The sequence below is a fragment of the Erpetoichthys calabaricus genome, chromosome 13, assembly GCF_900747795.2.
Source record: "Erpetoichthys calabaricus chromosome 13, fErpCal1.3, whole genome shotgun sequence".
Taxonomy (NCBI): domain Eukaryota; kingdom Metazoa; phylum Chordata; class Cladistia; order Polypteriformes; family Polypteridae; genus Erpetoichthys; species Erpetoichthys calabaricus.
The window spans coordinates 103,107,256-103,125,348 of NC_041406.2; the positions used below are offsets into that span (position 1 = coordinate 103,107,256).

The 18,093-nt window shown below is 40.9% G+C and overlaps 1 protein-coding gene across 1 annotated transcript in view; it reads left to right on the top strand.

Moving 5' to 3' along the window:
* The window catches only part of nbeal2 (neurobeachin-like 2), a 338,784-nt gene that overhangs the window by 240,116 nt on the left and 80,575 nt on the right, over positions 1-18,093 (top strand). The window contains 6 exon segments of the mRNA XM_028817374.2: positions 37-169; positions 2,816-2,935; positions 3,976-4,282; positions 6,049-6,131; positions 13,674-13,766; positions 16,636-16,807. Coding sequence (XP_028673207.2) covers positions 37-169; positions 2,816-2,935; positions 3,976-4,282; positions 6,049-6,131; positions 13,674-13,766; positions 16,636-16,807 — 908 coding nt within the window.

The following is an 18,093-nucleotide window of genomic DNA, read 5'->3' on the forward strand; positions in this document are numbered from 1 at the left end:
GCCTTTTTTCTAATTGGCTCTCTTTTTATTTTTAAGCTTTTTCACTGGAAGTGGAACAGGGTTTGAGGCATTCTTTACAACTGATGGTATGCTTGTGGTGGCAGTTTGCACCAAAAAGGACTACATGACCATTGCACTGTCTGACTTTACCTTCACTGATTCCACTTGGGTGAGTCTTTGGGAGCCAGTGTTGCCATTTTGGTGCTCTGTTCTCTAGCATGTATAAAACAGAGTAGGAACATTTTAGTACATATGTGATGACTGTACTGTTATTATTACTACCTATACCCCAAACAACTTTTAATAAAGAACTCTATACATTTTTTTACACTTGCTGCAGAGGTAGGCTACATGATATCATCAGGGTCATGCCTCGAGTCGAACACAGGGATTGATCTGACAATTGAAGGGTTTAAGTTCAGATATCCTGGCTGTTCTTCCACACTGTCTAATTAGTCTCATCAAGGTGTAAAAGACCAGGTGTACCTCTCTATACTAAATACACCAAATTAGAAGCAATGTGATTAAACCACATGAGTTTGAAAAACTGTATTTAATTTTCCCCGTCGGGGATTTAGCTTTTTGCAAAAGCTCTTCAAATAAATAAGTTAATAAATGAATATATACACAAAGAGTAGAATCTGAACACACCAGAATGACTAAAAAGAAAGATAAAATTCAAAAGAAAGAAAAATTCTGACTTGGCAGTCACAGTCCCAGAGAGGCATTATGCAGGTATACAGCTGTTGGTATGCCCCCGTAGTGTTTCTTGACACACTTCTGTTGAATAACTTGATGGCTGAAAGTTCTCAGTGTTTGTGTGTCAGAGAGAGGATAAGGAGCATTGTTCATCATGGCACTCAGTTTTGTTTTAATTGTCTCCTTTGCTACAACCTCCAGGGGGTCCAGACTGTGTCCTATAGTTGAGCCTGCCATTTGTATTACCATGTTGATTCAGTGGGCTTCTCTTGAAGTGATGCTACCAGTCCAGCATAGAAAATTGCATTGGCCATCACAGAGTTGTAGAAGATGTGAAGGATGTTATTTCCCACATTAAAGGAACACAGTGTCCTGATGAATGAGAGTCTTCTCTGCCCTTTCTATTAAAGTTCCTCTGTTATGAGGTCAGTCCAACCTGTCATTAATGTGAACCCCCAAGTACTTGTAGGAGTGGACCACCTCTACATCCACTCCTTGAATACTCACTAGACATAAAGGCTCTTTGGTGCAGCGACAGTCAATAACAATGCAGCGAAAGTCATTAACCAGTTCCATGGTTTTACTTCTGTTAAAATGCAGACAATTCTCTTTGCGCAAGGAAACAAAGTTCTCTACCTGACTCCTATACTCTGTCTCATTCTCCTTATCGATACGCCCCAAAAATAAAGAATCATCTGAGATTCTGAGAATTGTCATACAAGTGACATGACCTGTTATAATATTTATAATCTGAGGTGTACAGAGTGAATAGAAAAAGAGACAGGAAGGTTCCTTGTGGTGCTCCATTGTTGCTCATATCTGTATCAGAAACACTGTCCTCGAGTCTCACAAACTGATATCTACCAGACAGATAGTGCATTATCCAGGATACCATAGGCTCATCCACCTGCATATCTCTGAGTTTACCCCTCAACATGGATAGCTGGATAATACTGAGGGCACTGGAGAAATCAAAAAACAAAATGCTTGCAATATTACCAGCTTTGCCCAGGTGAGAATAAGCAGATACATAATTGCATTCTCCACTCCAATCTTTGTCCGATCGGCAAATCACAGTGGGTCCAGGTGGTCTACCACAAGAGGACTCGTCTAGTCTAAAACCAGTCTCTCAAAGGTCCTCATGATATGAGACGCAAGTACCACAGGTCTGTAGTCATTAGATGAAGAGGTGCCTGCCATTCTTCGGAATGGGAACAATGCAGAAGGTTTCCACAGCAGCAGCAGTTTCTGGAGCCTTAGTCATGGACTGAGCTGGTGACAGAGGACACCACAAAGTTGGTCAGCACAGGCCTTAAGAACACAAGGACTAACTCCATCTGGTCCCTCAGCTTTTCCTTTCCGTAGCTTCCTCAGTTGCCTCCACTTGATCATTTGTTGTAGACAGTCCATACTAATGGCACAGCTTGCTATATTTATAAATGTTAGGTCATGAGTGAGTTATTGAGGAAACGGTCATTTTGATTATTGTATAATACAGTGATTATAACAAGTATTCATCCCCTTGGAAATTTGCATATTTTATTGTTGAACAACATAACATGACAGCGGGTTTTACTTAGCTTTTTTGATAATAATCAACAGAAACAAATCTTCTTTTAATATCAAAGTTGAAACAGATCTCTGCAAAATGATGTAAATCAATTAATTTTAAGTGTGTGCTCAAAACATCATAAACGTGAAACGTGCATCTCCTGTGATTTTTGTCATTGGCAAGAATTTCACATTGCACAGCAAAAGTGGTTTTTTTTCTTGATATCTGAGAGGAAGTGGTTGACCTAATTACCTCAAAGGTATGAGATGATTACGTTAATAATTACATGATGTAACATAAGTTCAGCAAGGGATGAAACCACCAGGAGAATGAGGTTGCATTTTCAGATAAAGGCAGAAACAGAGATAGGCTTAATTATTTTTTTAAAAGAGAAGCAAGTTTAAAAAAGGTAAATTTCAGTTCTTAGAGACTTGCACCAGTTAATTTTGTAAAAAAAAGCAATAAATAAATATATTTATAGTCATATAATCAAAAGAAGAGCACTATCATCATGATGCATTCTAACACCAACAGCTCCCTTTTTTTCTTTTCCCCAATTTGTAGCATTCAGTTACCATTGTTCACACTGCTGGACGCCGACCCTTTGGCCAGAATGTCGTCAGTGTCTATATAGATGGGAAGTTAAATATGTCTGCACAGTTGCGCTTTCCCTCGGTTGGTGAGGCAAGTGAACATTTCTGTGTCTATTTCATATAAAACATGTGTCCAAAAATGTTTTAGGTGTTCTTTTTTTAATATTAGTAGAAAGTAAGAACAGCTAGTTAGAACTACTGTAAAACATTTCTGATATTGCTAGTACTGTAACCAGAAGAGAATATTATTTATAGTCTGTAAATTATTTATACATACATATTATTAAAGACTGTTCTGTCATCGCTATTTCTGGAGTGACCCCTATTTTGCATTTTTTCTGATTTATCCTTCTGTTGTAGTGGTCTGTTAGCTCATGCCTTTATTTTGCTTATTTGCACCTGTTTCACTCTGAGTGTGTGTGTGTGTGTGTTTTTTTTTAATAAAAATAAAGCTTTGTCAGTGGAAATAAACCAGCAGTTTTAGAAAAACACAGCAGACTGCTGTGGATGGACTGATTCCTTTTCAACTCCCAGAGCAGCCATAGATCTTTCTCTTCTCCTCTCTCTATCCTTATAAATTATTTGTGGAGGAGGAGATTGGGATGATTTTGGAAAAATGAAAGAGATTGATTTATTCTGTAAGTTATATCATGTGTGTATGATCTTCAAAAAATGCAATAAGAAGATTACAGAATAAAGTTACCCAAGGATAAATTGGATTTTTTTGTCTATCGAGTGAATACTTTGGAAATGGTGTGCGTGTTTGTATGACAGGCCTTACGTCTTGTTTTATGCCTGGATGCACTGCATGTGAGTATGTACAGGAAGAGGTTTGGCTAATGGACAACTTCAGACCTCAAAACAATGAATGCACGTTTAATGCTGTATGTTAATGATGTAAAGGACAAAGTACATATGCTTATTTTACAGCGGTTAAAGTTCCTTGCCCATCATTGCCCTGTTTGCTCACTCCTTTATCGTGCAATATTAACAACTGAGTTTTGATAGAACTAAGATTAATTTTACGGTAGTTATAGAATTTTTATTCTTTTAAAACATGTTTTTATTAAACTCATTGTAAATTTTTGTGATGGCAACAGATGCTTAGCAATGTTTTCCTTTTCTTTGCAGTCCTTCACCTCATGCTGTATAGGTTCAGCTGGTCACCGAACAACTACAACCAGAATTGCATTATGCTCCCCAGTACACACCCCTGAGCCCCTTTTCCTAAGTCATGCACCACCACTAAGTCGCTCTCAGTCATTCCCAGCTTCTGTCATGGGCTCACCCATGCAGAATTCCCTTGTTCACATCATACCAGCTGGCAACCAGGACATGGAATGGGGAACCCCTACATCATTAGAAGGCATGCTGGGAACAGCTTTTGTTTGCCATGACACTCTACAGCCATCACAGATCAAAGCGCTGCATTCTGCAGGTGAGGTTGAGGTATTAGTCAGTAAAATAAGCAGAATAGCTCAAACCTTGATTCCTTATGTTAGTAAAACTGCAAGAAGAAAGAAATTAAGTTTTTATAAAATGTACAGTGATTTGTAATTTTTTAAACCATGGGTGTCAAAAGGATTGGTATTGGTCTTTCTGACACTTAAAGGTATGCTCTGCCCAAAAATGATATATTTTTTATGTTATGTACCCCATGTAGTTTGTAGCGATGGCTGAGAAAAAAAATGTAATCACGTTTTCATGCTGAACGTAGATAGTAATGTTTCTCTTATAACATGTGGCTAAGATGACCAACCTTGGACAACAGCAAACAACATTAAAAAAAATCTCATGTTACTTATGTTGAACGATCCACATTTAAAATCATCCAGCTGTATGCTCAAAATGTTTCAGCTGCATGTATTTTTACTAAAAGTTTATTGAATAAACCACTTCTGGAAAACGCTGTCTTGAACGAAAATGGAACACTGTCAGACGAGAAGAAGCATTTGAATTGAAGACCTGCCTCAGTCATTGGTCAGGAGTCCAGCACAGTAACAGCTTATTTATTGGCTAACACTGTGCTTTGCATGATACTGACATAAAGCATGTACTGAAAGACAAGTAAAACTAAAATTGATGGAGTGATTAAAAGTTAAAGAAAAGTGAGTCAAAACATTATCAGGAAGATAATATTCCTTGGATTTGTGCATATCTGAGATGCTTAAACAAGCAAAAGGTCAAGTCACCCATGCAGTTTAACACAGTACTCCTAAATAATCTCAAGGCACCCCAGTTATGGCTCACTGCTATAAATTTAAATGTAACAACTGGAGGCATATCTCCTTTGCATCTGAGCACGCTCCATTTTCATTCACAAGTGTGTGAAGTTGGTTTATTTACCAATATTTTACTAAATATATGTGTTTATTAGATACTGAGAACATACAAATTGATGTCTTGATATGGATTATACCACACAAGCAACATGAGATTTGTTTGTGTATGTTTGTGATATGGTTTGGTGTTTTCCAGTGTTGGTCACCATAGATGCCTGTTATATCTGAGACTTTATCTCTGTTCTGCATGAAAACATGAGATTACAAATGTTCTCAGCCATCACTACAAACAATATAGAGTAAATAACACATAACAAATTCATATCTGTATGGGGTATTTCTTTAATGTATAAAATCTGTCAGATACACTTTCAAGGTCCTTCTGGTGTCTGGCAGCAGCCCATTTCTTTTACCTTCTTTTTCTCCTCATTCTAACACTGTTTATTTGTTAAATGTCATACTGTATTATAAACATATACAGTGCACTGTAATTGTGTATGCAGTTAATGATATTATAAAAAAACAAAGGCTGATTGACCTAATGAAAGGAAGAAAATGATAAAATAGCTGCATGAATATAGGTTACAGTGAAATGAGCAACCACTAGAGTCTGGGAATTATATATATTGAGTCAGAAAGCATTCCTCCATCCAACTTATTATACTGCAATGATTTTGACATTTTTGATTTTGCAAGAAATGTTGAAGTGTCTAAATTTTAATGCATGGGTAATTCATGTATACCAGAATTCTAGAGAGAGTTTTTTTGATTAATTAAATAAAACAAGCTACTTTATTTGCCTTCTTCTGAATTAATGAATATTAACAGTGCTGTTGAGATTTTTTTTTTAATTATTTTTTTTTTAAAAAAAGGTTAAATGTCAGTGTCAACATTTCTGACTCCTCTATCTAAAACCTTCTAGGTCCAAATAATGTGTATCCATTTAAAGCTGATGGAGAGTTGGCAGAAGTAATCAGCAAAGTTCTTCTTTATTACACTCCAAAGGTAAAAGGCAAAATGTGAAATGTGGGTTTGGGCTGAGTGTCTTCTGTGTGAATGTTTTGTGTTTGTTCCTTCTGGGTGATAGCGGTATGTGTGAGTATGCTCCTAGGTTAGCTGCTGTTCTTTAAAGAGTAAGTTTCTCCCTTTTAAAGGTTGATGTATACTTGTGCATCAAGCCTAGGCCATAGCTATATAGTCTATGTCATCGGAAACACACATACTTTTGTGTTGCACCGCACTGCTGACGCATGCCTGAATGCTAGTTGGTGGTGTTTGTAGCATGCAAGAAAAACAAACGATCCATTAAAATGCAGGCAGTTTTTGCCCTCTAGGATCACCATTCTTCTTGCTACACATTTTTTTTCATATTTTTCCAATTTTTCATATATTTGCTGACTTCCCAACCAATGTTAGCTGTTATTTCACTCAATGAATTGGCGACCATATGAATGTGTCTATTTTCTAACTTCTTTGAGAAGTCTTTTTTCGATCTGATCCATCTTTACTTCAGAATAGTGGAAGATGAATGGGAATGTGTTTCAGGAAATACATAGCGACCAAACTAGCCAATCAATCATAGTCATAAGAGTCAGTATAGGGTTTGTGTCATCACAAGGTATATTCATATTTTTGAGGAGATATGTTAATGCAGAAGTATATATCAGCCTTAATGTTCCTTGTTGCAGAAGACCCTGTCATTCTGCTTATCCTGTACCCCAGTAAGCTGGTTCAGAAAAATGCATAGATAGAAATACATGTCCGGGTCCGGGTTCCTTTTGGCTGTATAGCCGCCCCATAGAAAAGCCCCAGTCCTTCCCCTCTCAGAATTCCTGCTTACCCCCCTCCGTTCTTTCCCCTTTACTTTTATTTTTCCTGTTCCCGAAAATCTTTTCAAAAGAAAAGTAAAGAAATAGACAGAGCATCACATTAACGTCTTCTCCCCTCTGCCCCTACAGCGTCCACCGCGCTTCTCGCGTTTTTATTTATACAAACACATTACATATAAAAACTAATCCATCCATCCATTGTCCATCCATTGTCTCCCGCTTATCCGAGGTCGGGTCGCGGGGGCAGCAGCTTGAGCAGAGATGCCCAGACTTCCCTCTCCCTGGCCACTTCTTCTAGCTCTTCCGGGAGAATCCCAAGGCGTTCCCAGGCCAGTCGAGAGACATAGTCCCTCCAGCGTGTCCTGGGTCTTCCCCGGGGCCTCCTCCCGGTTAGACGTGCCCGGAACACCTCACCAGGGAGGCGTCCAGGAGGCATCCTGATCAGATGCCCGAGCCACCTCATCTGACTCCTCTCGATGCGGAGGAGCAGCGGCTCTACTCTGAGCCCCTCCCGGATGACTGAGCTTTTCACCCTATCTTTAAGGGAAAGCCCAGACACCCTGCGGAGGAAACTCATTTCAGCCGCTTGTATTCGCGATCTCGTTCTTTCGGTCACTACCCATAGCTCATGACCATAGGTGAGGGTAGGAACATAGATCGACTGGTAAATTGAGAGCTTCGCCTTGCGGCTCAGCTCCTTTTTCACCACGACAGACCGATGCAGCGCCCGCATTACTGCGGATGCCGCACCGATCCGCCTGTCGATCTCACGCTCCATTCTTCCCTCACTCGTGAACAAGACCCCGAGATACTTGAACTCCTCCACTTGGGGCAGGATCTCGCTACCAACCCTGAGAGGGCACTCCACCCTTTTCCGGCTGAGGACCATGGTCTCGGATTTGGAGGTGCTGATTCTCATCCCAGCCACTTCACACTCGGCTGCGAACCGATCCAGAGAGAGCTGAAGATCACGGCCTGATGAAGCAAACAGGACAACATCATCTGCAAAAAGCAGTGACCCAATCCTGAGCCCACCAAACCGGACCCTCTCAACGCCCTGGCTGCGCCTAGAAATTCTGTCCATAAAAGTTATGAACAGAATCGGTGACAAAGGGCAGCCCTGGCAGAGTCCAACTCTCACTGGAAATGGGTTCGACTTACTGCCGGCAATGCGGACCAAGCTCTGGCACCGATCGTACAGGGACTGAACAGCCCTTATCAGGGGGGCCGGTACCCCATACTCTCGGAGTACCCCCCACAGGATTCCCCGAGGGACACGGTCGAATGACTTTTCTAAGTCCACAAAACACATGTAGACTGGTTGGGCAAACTCCCATGCACCCTCCAGGACCCTGCTAAGGGTATAGAGCTGGTCCACTGTTCCGCGACCAGGACGAAAACCACACTGTTCCTCCTGAATCCGAGGCTCGACTATCCGACGGACCCTCCTCTCCAGGACCCCTGAATAGACTTTTCCAGGGAGGCTGAGGAGTGTGATCCCTCTGTAGTTGGAACACACCCTCCGATCCCCCTTCTTAAAGAGGGGGACCACCACCCCGGTCTGCCAATCCAGAGGCACTGTCCCTGATGTCCATGCGATGTTGCAGAGGCATGTCAGCCAAGACAGTCCTACAACATCCAGAGCCTTGAGGAACTCCGGGCGTATCTCATCCACCCCTGGGGCCCTGCCACCAAGGAGTTTTTTGACCACCTCGGTGACCTCAGTCCCAGAGATGGGGGAGCCCACCTCTGAGTCCCCAGGCTCTGCTTCCTCATTGGAAGGCATGTTAATGGGATTGAGGAGGTCTTCGAAGTACTCCCCCCACCGACCCACAACGTCCCGAGTCGAGGTCAGCAGCGCACCATCCCCACCATATACAGTGTTGACACTGCACTGCTTCCCCTTCCTGAGACGCCGGATGGTGGACCAGAATCTCCTCGAAGCCGTCCGAAAGTCGTTCTCCATGGCCTCCCCAAACTCCTCCCACGCCCGAGTTTTTGCCTCAGCAACCACCAAAGCCGCATTCCGCTTGGCCTGCCGGTACCTATCAGCTGCCTCCGGGGTCCCACAGGACAAAAGGGTCCTGTAGGACTCCTTCTTCAGCTTGACGGCATCCTTCACCGCCGGTGTCCACCAACGGGTTCGGGGATTGCCGCCACGACAGGCACCGACCACCTTACGGCCACAGCTCCGGTCAGCTGCCTCAACAATAGAGGCACGGAACATGGCCCATTCGGACTCAATGTCCTCCACCTCCCTCGGGATGTGGTCGAAGTTCTGCCGGAGGTGGGAGTTGAAGCTACTTCTGACAGGGGGCTCTGCCAGACGTTCCCAGCAGACCCTCACAACACGTTTGGGCCTACCACGCCTGACCGGCATCCTCCCCCACCATCGAAGCCAACTCACCACCAGGTGGTGATCAGTTGACAGCTCCGCCCCTCTCTTCACCCGAGTGTCCAAGACATGTGGCCGCAAGTCCGACGACACGAGCACAAAGTCGATCATCGAACTGAGGCCTAGGGTGTCCTGGTGCCAAGTGCACATATGAACACCCCTATGCTTGAACATGGTGTTCGTTATGGACAATCCGTGACGAGCACAGAAGTCCAATAACAAAACACCGCTCGGGTTCAGATTGGGGGGGCCATTCCTCCCAATCACGCCCTTCCAGGTCTCACTGTCATTGCCCACGTGAGCATTGAAGTCTCCCAGCAGAACGAGGGAGTCCCCAGAAGGTATGCCCTCTAGCACCCCCTCCAGGGACTCCAAAAAGGGTGGGTACTCTGAACTGCTGTTCGGTGCATACGCACAAACAACAGTTAGGACCCGTCCCCCCACCCGAAGGCGAAGGGAGGCTACCCTCTCGTCCACCGGGGTAAACCCCAATGTACAGGCTCCAAGTTGGGGGGCAATAAGTATACCCACACCTGCTCGGCGCCTCTCACCGGGGGCAACTCCAGAGTGGTACAGAGTCCAGCCCCTCTCAAGGAGATTGGTTCCAGAGTCCAAGCTGTGCGTCGAGGTGAGTCCGACTATATCTAGCTGGAACCTCTCAACTTCGCGCACTAGCTCAGGCTCCTTCCCCTTCAGAGAGGTGACATTCCACGTCCCAAGAGCCAGTTTCTGTAGCCGAGGATCGGACCGCCAAGGTCCCCGCCTTCGGCCACCACCCAACTCACACTGCACCCGACCTCCTTGGCCCCTCCCATAGGTGGTGAGCCCATGGGAAGGGGGACCCACGTTGCCTCTTCGGGCTGTGCCCGGCCGAGCCCCATGGGTGCAGGCCCGGCCACCAGGCGCTCGCCATCGAGCCCCACCTCCAGGCCTGGCTCCAGAGTGGGGCCCCGGTGACCCGCGTCCGGGCAAGGGAAAACGGCATCCAAAATTGTTTTTCTTCATAGGAGGTTTGTTTAACCGCTCTTTGTCTCATCCCTCACCTAGGACCAGTTTGCCTTGGGTGGCCCTACCAGGGGCATAAAGCCCCGGACAACAGAGCTCCTAGGATCATTGGGACACGCAAACCCCTCCACCACGATAAGGTGACGTAATTAGTAAAAACTAATTACAAAAAAAAAAAAAAAAAAAACTAATTACAAAAAAAAAATGAATCCAATTTTCCAAAGAGAACTATTTACAATACACATAGACTTTATACAAAAAAAATCCTAATTATATATTCTCAACAAGTGAAAATTAAAGAAAATATATATATACAGGTACTCGTCGACATACGACCTATGCAAGTTACGACTGTTCGACTTTACGACGCGTTTGACTGTTTCCCCTGCCAGCTGTTGGCAGCGCCAGTTTCCCGCACTCTCAAGTCTCGCTACGCAGCAGTAAAAATATACGCAGCAGTGTTGCCCCACGTGTGTTTGTGTCTTGTTGTTTTGGCAATTTTCGATAATAATATAACCCTAACATATAACCCTATAATATTAACACTAATAGCAGCTTTCTACTCAAAACGGCAAACTTGAGAAGCTGCCAGCATCAAACCCAGAAGCTCTTGATTGTGCAGTTCTTAGGATTGCACTACGCAAGCAGTCGCATCAACTGCTTACCACAACCTGCATTCTTTTTTCTTCTTGAATAAAAGCGCACTTGTTCTGTTATACTTGTACTTGTGAAAGTGTTTATTTGATATTTGGACTTCAGGCTTCACACCAGTCATTCTCAGTCACACACACCACTCACATCCACATCCACAGTTATCCCAGTCTCGTTCGTGCACAAGTTTTATATACAATCATCACATTCAAATGTTAACAGTTCCCACACACAACTGCTGACTCCCAATCAAGAGCTTCTGGGTTCGATGCTAGCAGCTTCTCGAGTTTACCGCTTTGAGTAGAGAGCTGCTGTTATTGTTAATATTATACAATAAAAACATACATTTGATTTACGTCTGTAACAACCGCTGTAAATTTATAGTGCTTGTCAAAGTTAGCGTTCACACTCGCCCCGATATGACACTGCTGTAAGACGGAGAGGAGGAGGTGCCACAAACAATGTTCACCACAAAGGGATTGTCAGAAGATTTCTCTCTACTGAATAAACTCCTCGCTCATTTTGAAAAAATTGACCCAAATATTGAACGATTTGCGAGGATTGAACGGATGGCACGCAACACATTTCGTCCTTATTGCGAAATTTATGAAGAGAAAAAAAAACAAACAATTCAGACGAAGCTCACTATGTTTATGAAAAGAGCAACTCCTCCCATCACCCCGTCCGCAGCCTCGCCTGATCTGATGAAGGCGATATCGACAACCCGCAGCCAAGCACCAGTGGTGCCAGGAATTAAATGTACAGTACAGTATTTCTTGTTTTGTACGTTTTCCACATATTAAACAAATTGTACTGTAGTATGCTGTGTTTGTCTTAGAAAGTAAGAAAATGTTGATAAAATATTACTTTAAGATGATTACAATATTATTACCCAGTCTAATATTCTTACCTAAAATTAACATAGGCCGACTTACGTCCAGATCAACTTACAACCAGTCAGTCGGAACCAATCGCGGTCGTAAGTCGACAAGTACCTGTATGTATATGTATATATATATATATATATATATATATATATATATATATATATATATATATATATATATATATATATATATATATATATATATAGCATACCTTTTCAAAACAAAAGTAAAGAAAATAGAGCATCACATTAACGTCTTCTCCCCTCTGCCTATTAAATAATAAATTAATCGATTATAAAGTATTGACACAAAGTAAATGAAATAAAAAAATCACGAAAGAAACAGAAACCACAACCTACCCTTACAGTGTCCACCGCGCTTCTGGCGTTAGAGCCAAAAACGTGGTGTATGCAGGTTATGAGGTGTGACGCTAATTAACGCCCGTACTACAACAGATTATATTGTTGATATACTATTAACTATTTACAGGGATCAACTCTTTTGGGGAAGTTCATAACAAAAAAAAAAAAATAAAATTATAAATAACATTTACACTTTGCTACATGTGCACTTGAGTATTTCGAGCCCCGTGTCTGAGTCGGATGGTTCCCCTGGTCACCAATTCGTGTGTTTCAAGCCGCGATTTTCTATTTTCTCCCTTCCAGCCCACTATGCCTTTCCGTCTTCAGCTACCCATGTGCACTTGTACGGAGGAGACCTTATCGAACAATGCCTAAACAAAAGGCAACTGAACCTGCTCCTGCGAGAGAGGACACATTACAGCGTGATCACGAAGCAAAGAGGCAAAGGCGTGCCAGTCGCTCGCAAGAAACGGACACTCAGCATTCACACAGATTAGCTCAACAACGCGTCTCTGCCACACAACGAAAGGCAAATGAAACCCCTACAGAGAGAGAAGACAGATTACGCCGTGATCGCAAAAGAAAGAGGCAAAAGCGTGCCAATGAGACACCCGACGAGAGGTCCTTACGATTGCAAAACAACCGTAATAGACAAACTCCTACAGAGAGAGAGGACACATTACGCCATGATCGCGAAAGAAAGAGGCAAAAGTGTGCCAATGAGACACCCGACGACAGGTCCTTACGATTGCAAAACAACCGTAATATACAGAAACGTACAGTCTCCCAAGAAACTCCGAGTGAACGCTCTCACCGTTCTCGCTCGCAACAAACTGACACTCACCACTCACAGACATTACCGCAACGACACGTCTCCACTCCTCTTCTTTACAACCATTTACACAATGTATACGATTCTTATTAGTCTGCGTCCCACACTTCGTGAATCATGGGTTTTGTTTTGAAATTTTGTTTCCCATGCAAAAATCAAATGCGGTGCGATGAAGGACCCAGTTCACGACTGCCAGGCGCGTTTAAACAGGGAGTCCTTCAACTGTGGTTATCCAACGCGCAGCGTAGCGCGTGCGCCAAGTCGCTAGTTAGGATATATTTTTTGACACCCCATTTTAGCACAATTGATGAAGGCTACAGAACTGAAGTGCTATGTCTTGTTCCTTTTCAGTATGGAAATCTTTTTTTTTTTTTTGCTTTTTGCATATGCTGTTTTTTCTTGTTAAGGTAGTAATTGCATGCAGCAAATGGTTCAGTGTTTTTGCAAACAGACCAATATTTTCTAAAAGATTTGTTTTTAAGGTTAAATTCTGCTTTGAATGGTTTAGTGTAAAAAATTGTGATTAACTGAGGAAAAATTTTCTATCCTGATATCCTGTCGTAAAATATGAAATGTCTGTCTTCAGGCTTGCAAAGACCACATCTGCTATGACTTGTCACTGAATCACCAGTATGATGGCAGGCTGACTGGGCACAAAGTGACCAACTGGAATGTCAAAGTAGGTGCAAATATTCTGTTTCTTTTTTGTCTTTTAAAGAGGAAACACATTTTAGCACTGCTTGTAAAATAGAGTGTAATATTGTTTTCTCTCAGCATATTATATTTATTAATGCAAAGCCCCTTTAAATCATATACTGTAAGCATGAATACTATGTAAACCACTACAACACTAAACTAAAATATATAGATAGTTTGATGTAAACATGGTGCTAAGCTACTAAATCAATAAAATATAATAAATGAGTTAATAAATGCAGCAAAAATTGAAAGCAAGGTGTTGGGTGTCACAATATCAGCATTCAGAATTCAAATAAAAGATAAGGCGGATTTGTTTTTGTACTTTTTAACTCAATTGAGATGCTCTTCCTCTACAGTAGAGCCAGCTGTGGTATTTTAGGACATACTATTGTTATTATCAGATGACAAATACAGATATAGTATTAAGGTGGTCTGAGGTACACAGAGTGAAATCTCTTAGTACTTTGGTGAGCTAAAGCCAGGATTTTAAGTCAAGCTAGTAGTAGCAGCTCATATTTTCTTTAGGTCTATTTCTACAGTTCTTGTGCTTGGCCATACATATTCAATAAATATCATTACATATGTATAATATCAAATTACAAATAAATAAATATCAGTTATAAACATGAAACCTGTACCAGACAGAAGTAGTAATATTATAACAATAAGAGTGAGTGAGCTATAGGTAGTCAGTAGTATTGAATTAGTAGTACATACTGTTTAAGAGTGGAATTATGATGGTTTAAAGTTTATTGACCTATGGGTCAAAATTGTTTACTGATTTGGAATTTGAATACTAACATTTTGTAATCTTTAGGGCATGCAGCTTTTTTTTTCTGTGGTGTACAGGGTTTGAGATGGAAGAAAATTTGTTCTTCAGTTAAGTCTTATTTCCATTCATTGGAAGGCTTTGCAGTCTTTACAGTGCAGTTTCCACAACCAACTGTGATGCACTTTTCAGCTTGCATCTGCACAAATAAATAAAGATCCTGGGTTGTTGGGAAGGAGACTGACTTTCTTCAGTTTTCTCAAAAAGAGAAGGTGCTGTTGAAACTTCTTTAACAGGTGATTTGGAGAGATCATGGGAAATACTGTGTGATGTGGACTTCTGAGAACTACTCACTTCTTCTGTAGCAACTGCAATTAATATTATTAGGCATGTGACCCCTACAAGTCTCCTGAAGTCTACAATCAACTCCTTTGTTTCCTGCTTCTGAGAGACAGATTGCTATCATCACCCCATTCAGAGAGAAAGTTAGCTGCCTTTCTGTAGGCTGTCTAGTTGTTGTTGGTAATCAGACCCACTGCATTGTGTTGTCAGTAGACTTGATGACAGAGTGTGTGTCATGCTTGGCCATTCAATCAAAAAAAATAGCTGGGAACGTGGATGGAACAGCAATGTTAGAAAATACTAGAAAAAATAAAATCGCCTGAAGTCCAGAGCCACAATAAATGTGTACTTTCCAATGTGTCTGAATAAGTGAAGAATATGTTAGTCAACAATGCCCAGATTTTTGAGTAAGCAGGCTTTCCCACTTGAAATAATTGTGACAAGGTTTCATCATGCCATTGTCATATTGCACACTTATTTAATGTCAGGATTATTTATTTACATTTGCATTAATTTTCAAACACTTTTTTTAAAGCAATTAAGAAATCACCAGTTCATAATACTTCTATTTCCATAATAATTAAAAGTGAGCAGTGGAAAGTTAGGTTACACTCTCGTGTTTTCAGTTAGTTTGTCACTAAGAGCAACGCCTGAAACCTCATGCCTTACAGATAAGTGACAGGCTTAGTTGTATAGTCAATTTGTTTTCAAATGTGTACAGTATAAGAACTGGCAGATTTAAGTAAGTTTCTCAGTGTTACCCAGTAAGTCAGTGCCTAGGATAGAAAATGACAACATTTGAGATTTACAGTTCAACACTGTAGCCACTAGATCAAAATGAAGTGCTAGTTATAGATAACATATTGTACTATTCATACAATATAAATAATCTACTCTGCAAAACCAGCAGTTTAAAATGATCACATTCCCATTTAAATGATTGGTTTCAGACTGCTTTTAAAAGAGCTATGCAGAAATTTTTTAAATCATATTTTACTCAAGTTTGATGTGGCATAACAAATGCTTGCGTATGAAGTTAATCGGCATCATATTGGCTGCATATGTGTGTATGTGTATAAAATACTTTGTGTATATTAGTGTTTTGTTCTTGTTTACTTTTATTTTCAAAACTTTTATTTGCCTGTTGCTTACAGTTTTGTCTATCCAACATTTTAATGCATTGTTGGTATCTATGTAGTTCTCAGTCAATTTTTGCACCCTGGTCATTACATTTTTAAATGGAGGACATAAAACAGTACGTCAGCCATGAAAACCATCCCACCCTTAATGTCCACAAAAAAAAGAATTTGGTCATGGATTCAGGAGGCAGACCACACTCCCATCTACATTAAACTGGAGGCTGTGGAGAATATGAGCAGCTTTAAATTTCTTGCATGACCACTGCTAATAAACTTAAGTGAGCACAATACAATGTAGCTGTCATCAAGAAGACTTCTAGTTCCTTACATATCTGAGGAAAGCATTTGCTTCTCCATCTGTACTCGCAAGATATATATAATATAGTACTGTATGAGTATTGATTTATGCATATGCTGATGAAATTTGTGTATGTCATTTGTTGGTATTGTGTTACTGCGACTGCTCTGTGGAGACAAGCAAGTAAGAATTTCATTCTACTATGAATACTTGTTTTACTTGTGCTGAAGATGATACTGATATTACATTTTCATGTTTACTTATTGGGTATGCATCATTTTTTTGCATTTTGCTCACTCAGGATGTGATTAACTGTGTTGGTGGTATGGCAGTCCTTCTACCCTTGTTAGAGCAAATGGCTTGGAAGAGTGAAGATATTGAAAGTTATGAGGAAACCACTGAGTTGCTGGGACCTGAGCTGACTGCTTCACAGAACACCCCTGGCATTCTTCTCCCACTAGGAAAACCCACAGGTTATCTTTCTTACTTGTGGCAAATTACAAACATGTTCATATTAAAGTGTTTGGCCCAGTACGAGCTATTGGTAGTAGGCAGACTCCTACATGCGAGTCCCTGAAAAAGCAAATGGTTTTCCATATTACTATGACATAATCCGAATAAGCAACAGCAACATATACTCTGTCATGTTAACCAGTCAATAAAGTTGCATGAGTAAGCATTTATTTAAAATCATCCCACCCATAGCTGTATTTAAATGTAAAGGATGCAGACCATAATATATACAGAACTTAATAATATGTCAAGGTTCCTATTAAAGGAACAGCAAGAGTACAAACACTTCATGTATTGGCTACAACTGCCCACAGCTAGCAGAAGTCCCATTAAGTATCATATGCATCAAGCATCATGCTGCTCTGTCCAGTCATTTGTTGCTCACAGCACCCTTCATATGATGCTGTATTGCTTCTACATACAATACCTCCAGCCTAAGGAACACTTCATTGTTCTGTGTAGTTTATTTGATGTTTAGCCAACACCAGTAGGAGTGGCAGGTTTGCTCATCTTTAGTTATATTTAAGCTGTATATCACTAACACGATAGCTTTTTTCTTTCATTTCCTTGTATTTGCCCTATATAACTCTTGCCATACCCCCCATAATAGTATGGCAAGTAATATAGTTCTGTCAGACCCACTTAATTCAGTCCATGGAGTGTTTTTTATGGTTACAAGTGGCTAGTAATGCTGCTGAGCTTTTACCAAATGTATTGGGCCTTTCAATTAACTTCTGATTCTTTCATCCTTCCTGTTTAAGTGAACTGATTTATTTGTGTCATCAGTGACAGTTTAAAAAAAAAAAAAAAAATCTTTTGGGGATTGGTCATAAATGAGACTCATATGCAGCAGCTGATAATTTTGTTTGAATTTGAATGTATCAGTGCAAGACACATGACCAGTGCAGTCAATGAGCTGTAAAAAAAAAAGTGTGCATTAAAGTAAAGTTAAAAGCAAATAATTGTTACAAAAATCTAATTTGAATTTCTAAGTGTAAATTTTGTGTGACTGATTTATTGAATGTACAAACAATAACAAATGGTATAAAACAAACAATATTCTAATATTAATGTGTTGTTGCTGTTTTATACATGTATGATCAACAGGAGCATTATCAGTGACAGAATTCTTGTTTGCAAGTAATGGTTTATTTCAAACTCACAATATCGTAAATGAAGTGAATTATGGTCATAAGTCAGACAGGCAGTACTTGCACATTCACCTTACATATGAAATGAAAGTCAC